Source organism: Falco peregrinus, chromosome 4, assembly GCF_023634155.1.
Source record: "Falco peregrinus isolate bFalPer1 chromosome 4, bFalPer1.pri, whole genome shotgun sequence".
Lineage (NCBI taxonomy): Eukaryota > Metazoa > Chordata > Aves > Falconiformes > Falconidae > Falco > Falco peregrinus.
Window position 1 is genome coordinate 92,750,232 of NC_073724.1, and position 13,264 is coordinate 92,763,495.

General features: G+C 43.7%; 1 protein-coding gene and 1 long non-coding RNA gene across 2 annotated transcripts in view; one reads left to right on the plus strand and one right to left on the minus strand.

The window, feature by feature from the left end:
* The window catches only part of WDFY2 (WD repeat and FYVE domain containing 2), a 67,057-nt gene that overhangs the window by 212 nt on the left and 53,581 nt on the right, over positions 1-13,264 (plus strand). Inside the window, exon 1 of the mRNA XM_055801659.1 lies at positions 1-46. This exon is cut by the window's left edge and continues 212 nt beyond it. Within this exon, the coding sequence (XP_055657634.1) occupies positions 1-46 (46 nt within the window). The remainder of the gene's footprint in view (positions 47-13,264) is intronic.
* LOC114012913 (uncharacterized) overlaps positions 5,920-13,264 on the minus strand; it is a 38,854-nt gene continuing 31,509 nt past the window's right edge. The window contains exons 2-3 of the long non-coding RNA XR_003555676.2: positions 6,746-6,891; positions 5,920-6,270 (exon numbers count right to left, since the gene is read on the minus strand). This is a non-coding gene — a long non-coding RNA (uncharacterized LOC114012913). The remainder of the gene's footprint in view (positions 6,271-6,745; positions 6,892-13,264) is intronic.

The window sequence follows — 13,264 nt, forward strand, 5'->3', positions numbered from 1 at the left end:
CGATAGTGCCCAAGGAGGATGGAGTCATCAGCGTCTCCGAGGACAGGTACCGGGGAGCGGGCGTCCACGGGACCCGCCGGGGCCGTGGCGGTTGTCCGTCACCTCCCACCATCGCTCCTCCGTGGCGGTCGACCACCGCTGTCACCGACAGGTGATGGTGGGAGGTGACAGGTCCCGCGGTGGTGGTCCACCACGGTCACCGGCGAGTGGCAGTGCTGACAGACCGCCACCGATGTGACTGTGGACGCCCCGGCTGGAGTCTCGGGCGGCGCCAGGGTCGCGGCGGCCCCGCACGGGGACATTGCTATAGGCAGCCGCGTCCGGCCCTGGGTGGGAAGGAGCCTGGGGCAGGGGTTTCCAGCCTGGTGTCCATCTCCTCCTCCGCTGCCGTGTGGGTCAGGGCCGGGAGCTGGCGAGGCGCGGCTGGAGCTGGCGGGACGGGAGTGACTCCCCTCAGCGTGGGTACAACGGGGTCTGAGATGGCCTTCATCGCAGGCGGTGCCGGGGAGGCTGTGGAGATCTTTGACCGTGCCTGAGGACGGTGGTGGCATTGGCTACAACAGCAGTTTTGGTTCCCGTTTCCCCTCTCCAAGCGTTTCTCGGTAATTGTTTAAAAACACCGTGTACCGGCGGTACGATCGGGGAGTGGCGTCCCGTGCTGTAAAGCTGCCGAAGAGCAGGATGCGTCCCGGCCGTCAGCTGGGCTGCGCGGGCTCGGAGGCTGCCCAGAGGCAGCTCAGTCTCTGCTGAAAGAGCTCAAACTTCATTCAGCCCTGTGGCCGGAGCTTCAAAACTCTGTGCTGAAGGTGCCTTCCTTTAAAGTAAGAGCTTCTTTTCCTTGCAGAGCCCATAAATAACTGTTTTAAGCAGAGTTTCTTTGCAACTCAGATGCGTGGTGTAACCCGTGTCCCCAGCTTGAAAGACAAACGTTGACCAGTGTGTGAAGATGTTTTGGTTCTCAAGGGTTTTTGGCAGACTGCTTCTCTGGGGTGCCACTTACCCTGTTGAGTGTCTGCTTTTATGTCTCTGCTAGCTTTCCAGAAAAGTGTCGGTATTTCTGTCATCTTGTCTTTGTCCTGCCTGTGAGTTAGTTTTCAGTCAGTTGTCAAATATGAGAAAGTTTAAGATCATTTTTCATCTAAGCTGTGGTCTCCAAGTGACCTCTCGTGCCTCACAACAAGAGTAACTGAGCTACTTAAAATTACACTGTCAAAGGGACTTCAAGCAGAGTATTATATTGCCATGTGCTTGCAATTTTGTCTTCACATTTTTATGTGTTTGTTGTGGAGCTGAATAAAGCTTGAGTGTGTTTTTGCTCATTGTAGGTTGTTAGGCTCACTCAGCCAATTCTTTTTATCTGTAAGAAAGTATTCCTAAAATTAATTTGCTGTGGTATAGGTGCTGTCTCTCTCAATCTCTGCCTCTCCCCCCACCTCAGAAAAAAAATAAGTAGCTTCTGCTGGTTTAGCACGTATGAGTTGTCGAGAATATTGATGCTCCAAGTTGATATTTCTATGTAGAAAAAGGGAATTATCAGATAACTTTGTTTCGCTAATAACTGATATGTCAGGTTCAAGAAACAAGTGGTGAAGCAGAAACCAGGGGTTTCACATCAGGAAACTCACTAGTTAGCGAGCGCCACCCTCTCCCTTCCCATCCCAGGGCAAACACCTGGTGTAGCTCAGTTAGGTCCTGCTTGCTGATTAAACTGGGTAAAGAAATCTGCTGATAGATGTCCAGAATTTTGCTGGTGATGCAGAATAGCTCTATGGACAGTAAGTCTGGAGGTTCCCAGGCTATTTTCTGTTTAAAGGCACTAACCAGGTAGTTTGCCTGCTTGTGGGGCTGCTTTGCAGTGTCTTTGAAAAGCTATAAGCTATGATTGTGCCTCTCATTTTTTTTACACATGAAAATGTTGATTGATAGGTCTTTCTTTCATTTTCCACCTGCATGAGCATTTTTATTGTAATTAAAAAGTTCAGAGTCTAAAACTCATTTGGCAGGAACAGCAGGGTGGGAGTTGAACTTGGAGGTCTCCGGGATACCTGGGGTGGAAGCATAGTTTAACAGACATTCAATACGTGCGGCTTATGATTAGGCTTGTGCAGCTCCTTATGGTACCTTTGCCTGTTTGGTCCTGCCTTCTAGTGTTAGTGTTGCGGTGGTTGTTTAACGGCCTTAATGGAATGTGGAGGGCTTGTAGTGATTCCTGGAAACTCTAAAGTTATGGTTATGGAGATGTTATCTGTCTCTCTACTTGTTTGACAAATAAATGAGTTTTGGCCAAGTTTCTCAGCCTGTGATACATACTGCTCATATGAGAGACATGTTCTGAAACTTTTGCAGAGGACTTCAGCTGAACCAACTTGCCATCTCCAGCACTCTCTTCATGCTGGGGAGGATGAGTCTTCTGGAGATGAAAGGGAGGGAGTTCTCGGCTGGACTGCTGGCTCATGGCTGAATATACCATTGTTGAAGTTGTTAGTAGTTTTAACACGCACAAGAACTAGGTACAGCTTTAAAGGTTTTCTTTAGTGCATGGTGTGGCTCTAAATCCGTCAACCCTTCAAAGCAGGAGCTCAGTGTCTAGTCTTTATTTTGTATGGTACCAGTGGTTTTATCTGGCTTGAAAAGCCACGGAAGTGGTTTCAGCTATAGCTTGCAGACATAGTCATGCATTATATAGCTCTGAATTGTTATATTTGTAGCATATACATGCATATGTTTTTAAGAAATAAAATGAAAACTAAGTAATGATAGAGAGTGTGGTAATTCCTCATAAAGAATGGCATAGAGGGGGAAAGAAGGAGTCTCAGGGGGGCTTTATATATAAACTAGATTATCTAAACTTTACATAATCTGCAAGGTTAGAATTTCTTTTCACTGTGCATCACCTGTATGATCTACATATTTTTCTCTTCTGAATCCTAGTCAGTCATGTTAGTTGAACAATGTGCATTTTGTCAAATCTTAGTTGTTTTGTCTGATTCCTTATTAGGGCAAAATAGACTGAGCCTGTTACCTCTTTACAAGTACAGCTGGCGTGCATTGGGAGGGATAAAATGTAATTTTATTTTGTGTTTTTCTTCTAAGGAAAAGGGATGCACCTGTCTAGGCAGGTGAGAGTTAAAGGAGCGGCAACATTTTTTATCCAAGAAGGTATAAATCTGATAATTTCTTTCTTGTAGCCCTCCTGTATTAGCTTTCATCCATGCTCTTTCACCTGCCAGCAAATGAGTGGAATTAACAGACACATATATCCAAACGTGTGGAGTCTTGAGTGATCTATAGCGTTGAATGCCCTAGGTGCTACACATGAAGCTAAAGTGGGATTTTCTTAACGTGCACAGCTGGCTCTAAACTGTCATCAGCTTCCTGTGTGCTAAAAGCATGTGCTACCATTTCAAAATTGCTGAGCATCCTTGTCTTTTGTTGCCTTTAGAGGGAGATGTGGGTGTTGGGCACGTCTGAAAAGTAGGTCAGTGGCATGTCAAGTTCAGACATATCTAACTTCATGCTCCAGAGAAGGTTTAGTGTCGTTAATCTTACCTGAGCACGGGGATACGGTGGGAGAAGTGCCCTGACTCACTCAGCTTTTAGTGCAAGCAGTTCTGCTTGGTGTTGGCACACTTCTGTGTTTCCCAGGAGTCTGCCAGTGATGTGAGTGCTAATGCAGCTGGGTGTCTGATGTGCTGATCATGTATCGCTGTGCAAGACTGGCAGGAGGGGGCTAGGTGTCATCATGGTAAACCTGCACTTCACCACTAGCCATCTTTTTTTTCACTAGCTATGTTGTAGGTGAGGAAATCTTGGACATGTGCTGGTGTAGGCAGCTGTCCTGGTAATTATGAATTCCAGTCTGTGCCCTCTTTTGGGTGAGAGTTCTGTGCTCACTTCCATGCTACAGACCTTGGAAATGTAGGTGTTGGTGTTGCAGTCAAGAACTCTGTTGTCCTTAAAGTACTCACAGGAAAGAGGTAAAAGCTTTCATAATCAACTGAAAATTGTCAAGATCCATTCTTTTTTAAAACAGGCATTCTAGTCCTCTAGGCAGTGACAAAACCTAGGAGAAAAATATTTATGCCATAGGGTGGGGTTTTGTATTGTTGTGTTTTTTTAAATAGGGGAACAGAGGCCTTTGGCTTCTCCACTACCTTGTATCACCTTACTTCATCTTGAACTGAAATGTCTCAGTTTCTTTGTATGGATCACTATATAAACAGTGAGCCCAGACTGTCACGTACATTCATATTAGTGTCTTCATCTCACATAGGGAAAACTGCAGAGCTTGTATTGCTAGGTTTGGTTTACAGTTTGAGGTTTTTAAATGTAGATGTGCACTTAAGCTGTGGTCCAAGGCTTGTCTTCTGGGTATGCTAAGTAGTAGGTTCTTTAGGGCGTACAAAAAAATGTACGACTGTCTTGTGTAGATGAGATCTTGACTTTGGTAAACTAATGGTGAGCTAGGAGTGGGAATCCACATATGTGACAAGAAATGTCAGAGTTGTCTTTGGCGTCCTGCTGACATGCCTTCTAGCATGGAGAAGTATGATCTTTCCACCCCTAAACATCAAAAGCAATCTTTTTGCTCCTTATGGTTTTCTTGTCCAGATCCAGAACATAAAGCATACATCATTATAGTTCATCCCTGTGCAATACCTATAGTGGAAAGGTAGGATTCTTCACTCAGTGTTGCAACCAGGCAGCGTGCGAGGAACCGCAGACCCTTGGTAAACTCTCTGTGTTTCCTTTCTCCTGTGGTGGGGTGGTAGAAAGTGATTGATTTGCCCAGCAGTATGGTTGCAATCCAGGTCTGCAGTTCTCATCTAAGCACAGGGATATGTTGCTGATGGCCACTCTGCCTTGTGTGTGGCTGTTGGTTTGCAGCAGAAATGCAGGTGGTTTGAGAACAGATTTTGATGCTATCCATTTATATATATAATTCTAAACCTGTAGGTTTCACACCCAGGTTATTGCAGTGTGAGCAGTAGTTTAAGCAGTCAGGTGTGGATGCGCTTCACAGGTGTACAAAGACTTATTCCTGCCTGGAAGTTCTTTAAATTCTGGTAAAAACATCAGTCACTGATAAGAGTTTCTTCATTTCCTTTCAACAATTTTAACAGCGCAAAGGTTCGTAAGAGACATAGTGCTGTAGATACAACTTGTTTGCTCTGAATTTTTTTTAACTAATTGGATGTGTTGCAACTGGATGACTATGTTTGGAATAAAGCTCAGGGCGGAGGTTAGTGCTGGCTGTTCAAGTGAAAGAAGTGGATGCTGGCAAGAGGTTTAAGGACAGACAGGAGGTCCAAAGCTCTTGGAATAAGAAACTGTTGCAAATGTTGAAAAGTAACTGTTCCTGATTTGACTAACATGTATCCTGTTGAGATGCCAAAATTCTGGGACTAGCACTTAAAAACATTTTGCTGAGTGTTTGTTGGGGTTGATTAACTTGTGGGAGACCTTGCAATGTATTATTTTTTTTAGCCTTCTGTGGTGCTTTGCCACCAGGAGGTGACTTGAAGTTTGCCAGAGCTTGTATATCCCTTCCCTTAAGATGCTCTCCCCTGAGTACTTAATGTCAGGTAAAGGTTTAAAGCACAAGCATTTAGTCTTGTCTTTCTGATTCGAGCTATCCTGCAACTGCTAGCTCATGTAGGTCAGTGCACAGATTGATGCAACTCCTGCAGTTGTATTAAGTTCATGTCTTAACTGCAATGTGGCAGCTGCAATAATGTGGTATGACGTGGCTTGGACCGTGACTTGTGCAGACCCAGTTTCAGCAGTGCAGTTACTGCTGCAGGCATCAAAATAGAGTGGAACATGAGGCACTTAAGCATTTAGTCAGAAATGCAGTGGTTTTTACTCACCTCTCTGTTTTAGAGATCATTCTTTATATAAAAGGTGTAGATGCATGTATCTTATCTTACAAGCTTTATTTGGAATAAGAAGAGCTATGTAGTACACCTTCCATTTGCCTTATGGTAGCCTCTCTGCCAGCTGCTGAACAATGCTCTTGAGTTGCAGCAAGTTTTGGGGTGGTGCATCTGTCTCCCATATTAACCAGTTCTTGTTTTTCTTCTTGTCTTCCCTGACCCTGTCTTAATTTCACTGGCATCTGTTTACACAGAGACTGGATCTCTCATCAGCGTGTCTCATGTCTGTCAGGCTTGGTGACCTTCCTCTGCAGTCTCTCCAGTTCTGGAGCTGAACAAGCTCCTTGCTGAGAGGGGACTGCACAATGACACCTCTGTGTGTGCCCTGCAGCCCCTGGAAGAAAAGCAAATGCCTATTATGGAGTATGTGCAGTGCAAAGCAGGCATATAACTGAAAACGTGCTGTTGTGGGAAACTTGCTGGTTTTTCTCCTCAAGTTGAAGATGGCTAGAAGCGGCAGTAATGCTGCAGCATTAAAAAGCTGCAATACAACTTAATGTAACTAAATTATTTTATTTATTTAATGTATATGTCAAAACCGATTCAGTTTCATTTAAAAGAAAGGGGTTGCAACAATTTTGAAGCTACCAGGCAGGCTCAGTAAGGCTGGCCTTTCACTGAAGGTCCCTTAGCGGACTGAAGGTCTCTAACAGCGTAGAATCATAGAATCATTTAGATTGGAAAAGACTTTTGAGATCATCAGGTCCAAACATTAACCCAGGACTGCCAGATCCATCATGAAACCATGTCTCTAAGCACTGCATCTATATGTTTTTTTTAACACCTCCAGAAATGGTGATTCCACCTACCTTATAGGATTTTGATTGCTGAGGCAAACTTTTTTTCTTTCCCTCTCTTCAGCTGCACTGGCTCCTGCATGGCATCTGCTGACGGTGATCTGTGCACAGGTTTCCCAGTAAGATCTTTCAGCTGTGTGATAACACAGGAAAGAGCACTGCTCAAAAGTAGCACAAGTTTTGTAGAATGTTGTTTGTAACAGTCTTAAGAGGTCAGAATACAGTTGGCAGTTCAAAGAACAAGGGAGAAGGAGACAATAGCAGGCTGTAATGCAGACACGTGTGTGCTCCTGTGCTCAGCTCTAAAAGCTTTGTAAATGATGCACAATGCCCTAAGGAGAACAACTGGCTTTTGCACAAGTATCTTCTGTGCATCACTTGTGTTCTGTGTCCCATAACCTCTCAGATGTTGGAAGACCATTTGAATAAAAGCAACTCAGAAGCCATGTTTAATTGCCTTGAATATGGTGCTTTTGTCATTCACCTGTCAAATACAAGTGGTTTTATGTTGAACTCTGCCAGTATCTGCCCGTATTTGCCCAGGGATTTGATGGGCATTACAGTAGTCCTTAGCATAGTCTGTTGCAAAGACAAGAGCAAGAAAAACCATAGTGGTTTTCCTTCTGCATATGGTGTGAGGAAGTGATGGATGCAGCCGTGGCTCTGCAGGATGTGGCAGGCTGCGATAGGGCACCATGGGAGGGGATGGGAGCCATGGCCATGGGGTGCTGAGAATAGCCACACACAGCAGGACACATCCTGTTCAGCAGAGCCTTGTCCTGCATGGGTCATGTTAGGAAAGAGAAAATAAAAACTTCCTTCTTTATGCTTTCATGAGGTGAAGTATGAAATGAAGTAAATGGGAAAACTTTAAAACAAACATCCGCACAGGAACAGCAAGTACCCCAGCAAGCAGGTTGGGTGAGTGGCTGGAGCAAGCCCAGAGAAGGAAAAGGACAATTTCATAAAAGGAGAAGCAGGAGAGGACAAGTTTACCAGGCAGCCCTCCAGGGAAGGAGCTCTACATAATCACAAACCCATATGCATCTCTCGGGGTTCTTTATATGTCACAGTCTGTGTGCCTGATGGCTTGAAACTGCACATAAATAATGGTCAAAATGATATTTGGCTATCAGAAAGCAGGTCATATATTTTGCAAATTAGACTGTGCTGAAATTTTAGATGGACAAAATGCAGCCTTCATCCTCATGAGTGGGAGAACAGTTGTGAAGGCTGGGTTAAAAAAAAGTGGTGTTTTAATTTTTCTCTTATCCAGGCTGCAGGAAAAAGCATTGTGTAACTAACCTTGGCCAGACTTTGAGCATATGGGCTTTGCTTATCGTACCATGTGCATTCACCACTTAATTTAAGATTTTTCAGGGAACTCTTAAGGTTTTGAGCACTGAATCAAAGGCGATGCCAAAGCACAGTTCTGGGTAGAAAAGCACTGCTGTTCTGCTGCCAAGTTTACCAAGAAGTTTGATCTAATGTTGTCTTTTATTCTTCACATCCTGTACCATTCCCTCTTAGTGTGAGGTAAAAGATCGATGTTCTTAGCAGGTTTTTGAAATAATGGTAGCGATTGATCAGCCCCAGAAGGCAATGCTTTTGACCTTTACAAGTCTGTAATCACGGTTTCCTTAGGAGTTGAGTCCCATGGAGACAAATCTGGGAAAAGGCTGTCCTAATGTGAATTGGCTTATTTTGCCACCAGATTGAATTATCTTGATTAGAATTATCTGGATTCAGGTGATAGAGCAAATATAGTGCCCTGTTTTGAACAGATATGGAGAGAAGATCCTTGACTATGTTTACAACATGACAGATAATGAGATTTTGCACCTCCAGCAGTGAATGCAAATTTGATAAATTTACCCTCAGATTCAAATTCACTTATAATAGCAAATAAAGGCTTAATTGTATTCTTAAGCAAGTGCTGCATCTACCTTGTGGAGTAATTTAGGGTCTTAAAGTAAACAGGTTTGCTTTTTTTAGAAGTTTCAGTAAGTCTAATAATGAGTTGGTACTAAAGCTTTTACTTTAGTTTAAAAGGTAATACGGTACAGCAAAAAATTGCGTTTATGCAAGCTAAGGTATGGTAGAAGAAGGGACATGAGAGAGAGTTATAGTGTTGATTTAGAGCAGTGGTACTTATCCTCCTGGTACAATCGTTTCAAGATTTAGATAGAGCCTGTTGGTACCTATATGACTTCCACACTATTTAGCTTATCTGTGGCTTGGAATAAAAAACAGACAGTGACTGAAAGAGGAAATTCAGTAGGTTTACTGTGATGCAAGATAAGATGAAGCAGGAGAGCACTGAAAATTAGTCTGTTCTGATGCTTTCCTTATTGTTGCTGTTTAGCCTTTCTGAAGCAGTACAGCAAAGCTTATCTTATAGATGTCTCCTCAGATTTGGATGCTTCTCTGAGAACATCTACACTGGGGTTTCTTTCCTTGCAGATGTCAGCTGACAACTGCAAGGTCAAGTGTTGAACCCTATTCTCCAAGGTATTTGTTTATATGCATGTTTCTAGGCCAGTTTATTACACAAAGATCCAGAAGGGTTTGCCTTTTCATTTAATACAATTGTCCCTTATCTCAGAAAACCATGTAATGTAATCACTTTTAAGAGACAGGTCCTCATTATTTTGCTTCCTTTATGTTTGTTGGACACTTCAGGTGTCTGTGCTGTGGAACTGGAAACAATGACTTGCATTTTATTTGTAACTAGCTTGCACTCATTTGGCTTATGTGCCGATTTATCCTTTACATATTTTCTTCTTGATCCTCAGTGTTATTAAGCTGTATCTTCTCGTTCCCCTACTCTACTCCTGTTCAATCCTGAGAAATTCTGTTCCCCCTCTGAGCTCTGTGTTTTGCTAGAGCAGCTGTGGGCTATGGAGTCATCCAAGGAGTGGTTCAAATTGGCATTGTGAAGGCCTCCTGTTTTGCAGCACCATGTGCATGGGATAGAATGAATGTAGATTTCCAAGGAGATGCTTTCTGCTTTGATGGTAAGGACATAGCCTGTGGTCCAGCCTAGGTCCCACTGCATGCAGGGATGACCTAAGGCAGCTGCAGTGTTCTGGTGCCAGGGCAGATCCTCTACATGGTGTCTTGGCTGGACTTATGAATCATGCCTTTGTCACTGGCCATTTCGGCAACTCCACCAGCAATAAGCTGTTGTCAAAGGCTGATTGCACTTGGGTAGTTACTGGAAGTCCAATAGCAAAGCTCATGCCTGTGCTGTTCTCCAATGTCAGGCACACAGCTCTTGTGCCTGCTCTTGTCCTGTTGGTCCCATTGCCTCAAACTCGTGAGGCAGCAGCCTTCGTGTAGCCTGCTCTCTGCCAGCCAGAAGCTTGAGAGCAGATGAAAGGGCTTTCGCTGAAAAGCCCTGCATTTGCCTTCTAGACATGAATGATCTCTATGCTTTTAATATGCCATGGTAACAGTTTACACACACAGACAGGAGCAGACACTGATAAAAAACAGAGATTAAAGTAGGGCAGTGCAGTAGTACTAACATGGGGAAGAGAAGATGCAAGCTGGCTCAACATTAATTGTGATGAGGGAGGAAAGTGAGAAGATAACGTACCTGCCAAGTCAAAATCAACACCTTTGGTCTTTTTGTACCCTAGGCCTGGACTAAAGTTATTAAATTACTGCAATTAAGAAGTTGATACTTCTTACTGCAGTGAAATGATGCATTTTATTGTCTTCTGCTGAGCCCTTTTTTATGTCCCATTCAGTCAGAATAACTGTAATTAAGTTCCAAAAGTGCCTGTCAGGTCTACCAGAGCCTTACCTCGACTGTTTTGTGTGCTGCTTTGGCAGCAGAGGCTTTTAGTGCTGTTTGACAAGCAAAAGCCTGTCTAATATTACCTCATGTTTTCTACGTTGTATTGCATCTGATGTCAAGAGTAATAGAAGTTCCTGAGACTACAATAGCTGCCATTGCTGGCTAAGAGTGGATGTATGCTGGATTTCTTCAGGCAGGGGAAGCAGCTAGCTTAAGTGTATCGGCTGCAATGGGTGGTAGACCACTGTGCTTGACACTGCGTAATGTAGCTGGGGCTGGTTATACAACATATAGGCACTACTCCATTTCTGAAGAGGAGTGCAGTCTCCTCCCTTCAGGAAATGAATCAGACTTCGTAATCAAAACTCTTCTTGCTGACCTCTGCAACTGCCAGTAAATGAATGGGAATAGAGGAATCCATCATTGTGCTTTCAAAATATGAACTGGTAAATGATCTTGCTGGACATCCAGCAGGGACATCGGCTCAGAGCCATACAAACACTGAATTTCCAGGTTCACATTCTGATACCTGTTGTTGCTAGGTTTTTTTTGTAGCCTAAAAGCAAAAGCACATAAAATTCTGGAAAGCTTGCTGTGGTGCTTGGAGTCCCATGGCAGCCTGGGCTGCAAAGCACTGGCAGATGAGGAGCCCTATTGAGTGTGACAGGCTGTTGTAGAGACATGCTCTCAGCCTTGCTGCAGGCAGGGTTTCTGTGGGCTGCACAGCTGTGGACTTTGCTCTGGAGGACGTTTGGGACCTCTGTTGTTTGAAATCTCACCTTCCCTTTTGTGTGCTCTTTATGGCTGCTAGTATGGTTTGGAGCACATGACCAGCAGGAAGGTAGGAAATCCTACAGTAGCTTGTACCACTAATTCAGTTCCAAAGTGGTGGTTTTGGAGCAGAAGACTAAAAGCAAAGGTAGGGATTTTTGTTAAACAAGAAATGCTATAAATGCTGGTGGTCATGGTCATTAAGTTTCTAGCAGTTAACTTTTCCTCAGGTACTGTGGCTAACCCATATTAGATACTAGAGGAAGGTAGCAGGGAAAGGGAGTTATGAATGTACTGATTGTGTTAAAAAAATTTGCATGCTGTAGTACCTGAATATGCATGAACTTTATCTCAATTCTAAAAGCTTCTCTGTGATTTAGGGTCCCTTTACTCCTTCTTTCTCTCCTCCCCAGTAAGTTCTTTGGTAGGTAAGAGATAAGGTTGGTGAGGATTTCCTTAATAAATTTTCATTGACAAGAAACCAAGTGAAGAAGTCTCCATCCCCAACTAGTGTCATCCATAGCATCTGTTTGGTCACAGCTTATATTTATCCTCCTAAAAACATGCTAACTTAAAAACTTTTTTGAGGAATCAGGAATTAACATTGTTGTCTGCTTTTTGCAAGGTGTCAACAGGTCCGAATAAATGGCCCAAAGACTGAAAATGTTGAGGTCACCACCAGGAAGCCTGGGTAAACCTAACAAACAGCTTGGTCTGCTTCGGTCGGTGTCTCCTGTACTTTTTTCCTTTGCTCTAAAACTGAGCTTGTGTGCATGTGCACTTTTTGACATGAACAGACATTTTTACATGGATTGGAGCCAGATTCTTCTAGAAACAGGTGTAATTGGTATTCAGCTCTTCATCACAAAACCTGGACTGTTCACTATGTAGGCGTTTTGTATACAAAGTGGTATGGGAGAAGTTGATAACCATTTTGAAAAATTTTGGATGCGGAAAAAGCAAATGACATGGGTAATTGCTTAGTGATCTGTGTTTGAGCGTTTTGCATGTGGATTAAAAAGTGCAGATGGTGGTTTCAAAAAGTGGTGTGTGTGCATGTATTGACACACCAGGCCCAATGGTATTTTTCCAGAAATAAAGGATACTGCCTGTGTTTTGCAGGCAGGCTCCTAATTTGCAAGCCAGCCATTGTGATAGTCTGAAGCATTATCCTGGCAATGGTCATCTTTTTGTTTTGAGCTTGATTTCCCTTTATTGCTGTGTGTGATGACTCTAAGCCAGAAATTGCTGTTTAGTCAGTTATTGGCCAATGCCTTTACACTGGCCTCAGACTAATAAAGATGAAGGAGAGAAAGTGGGAAAATACTGACCACCTTGAGATATTACGGCAGTTTACAATGTAGCAAGAAAGGGGAGCTCTTGTGAGCAGACAGCAAACCCATTGCTGTTCTGATTTTCCATTTCTTCTAAAGAAGCTCAGTATTGCAGAGGGTGGTGTATGTAAGGCAGACTTCACTGGGATCAATATTGTTTCCTCTTTTCTATGACTGCATGAACCAGCTGAGAGAAACTGGCAGCTGAGCCCAGGGCCAGTTGCTATAATGACTGTATTTCTAACAAATTAAATAGCATGAGGGTATGTTTTCAAGCACAGAGACCTGGCTGGCTGTACTGTATGTGTGTTTGTACCAGGCATTGTTCTTGCCATGAGCCAATTCACACAGCATCAAACAGTCCCCAGACACAGTTTGGGAGTCACTTGGACCAGGGACTGTTCCCAGTACACAGCCTGGATGCAGCTGCTGGTTCCTATGGCACGTGGCCTTGCTGCCAGATACTGGCCCCAGGCTCATGTCATTTACTAATCTTGGTGTGTTTCACATCTCCTGGGCACCCAGATCATATGGCTGTCCCTGCTGGTGGGGTGGCAGACTGCCTACGGGAAAATTGGTTCTGTGATTTTTGAAAAACCTCACCAAATAGACAACAAACTA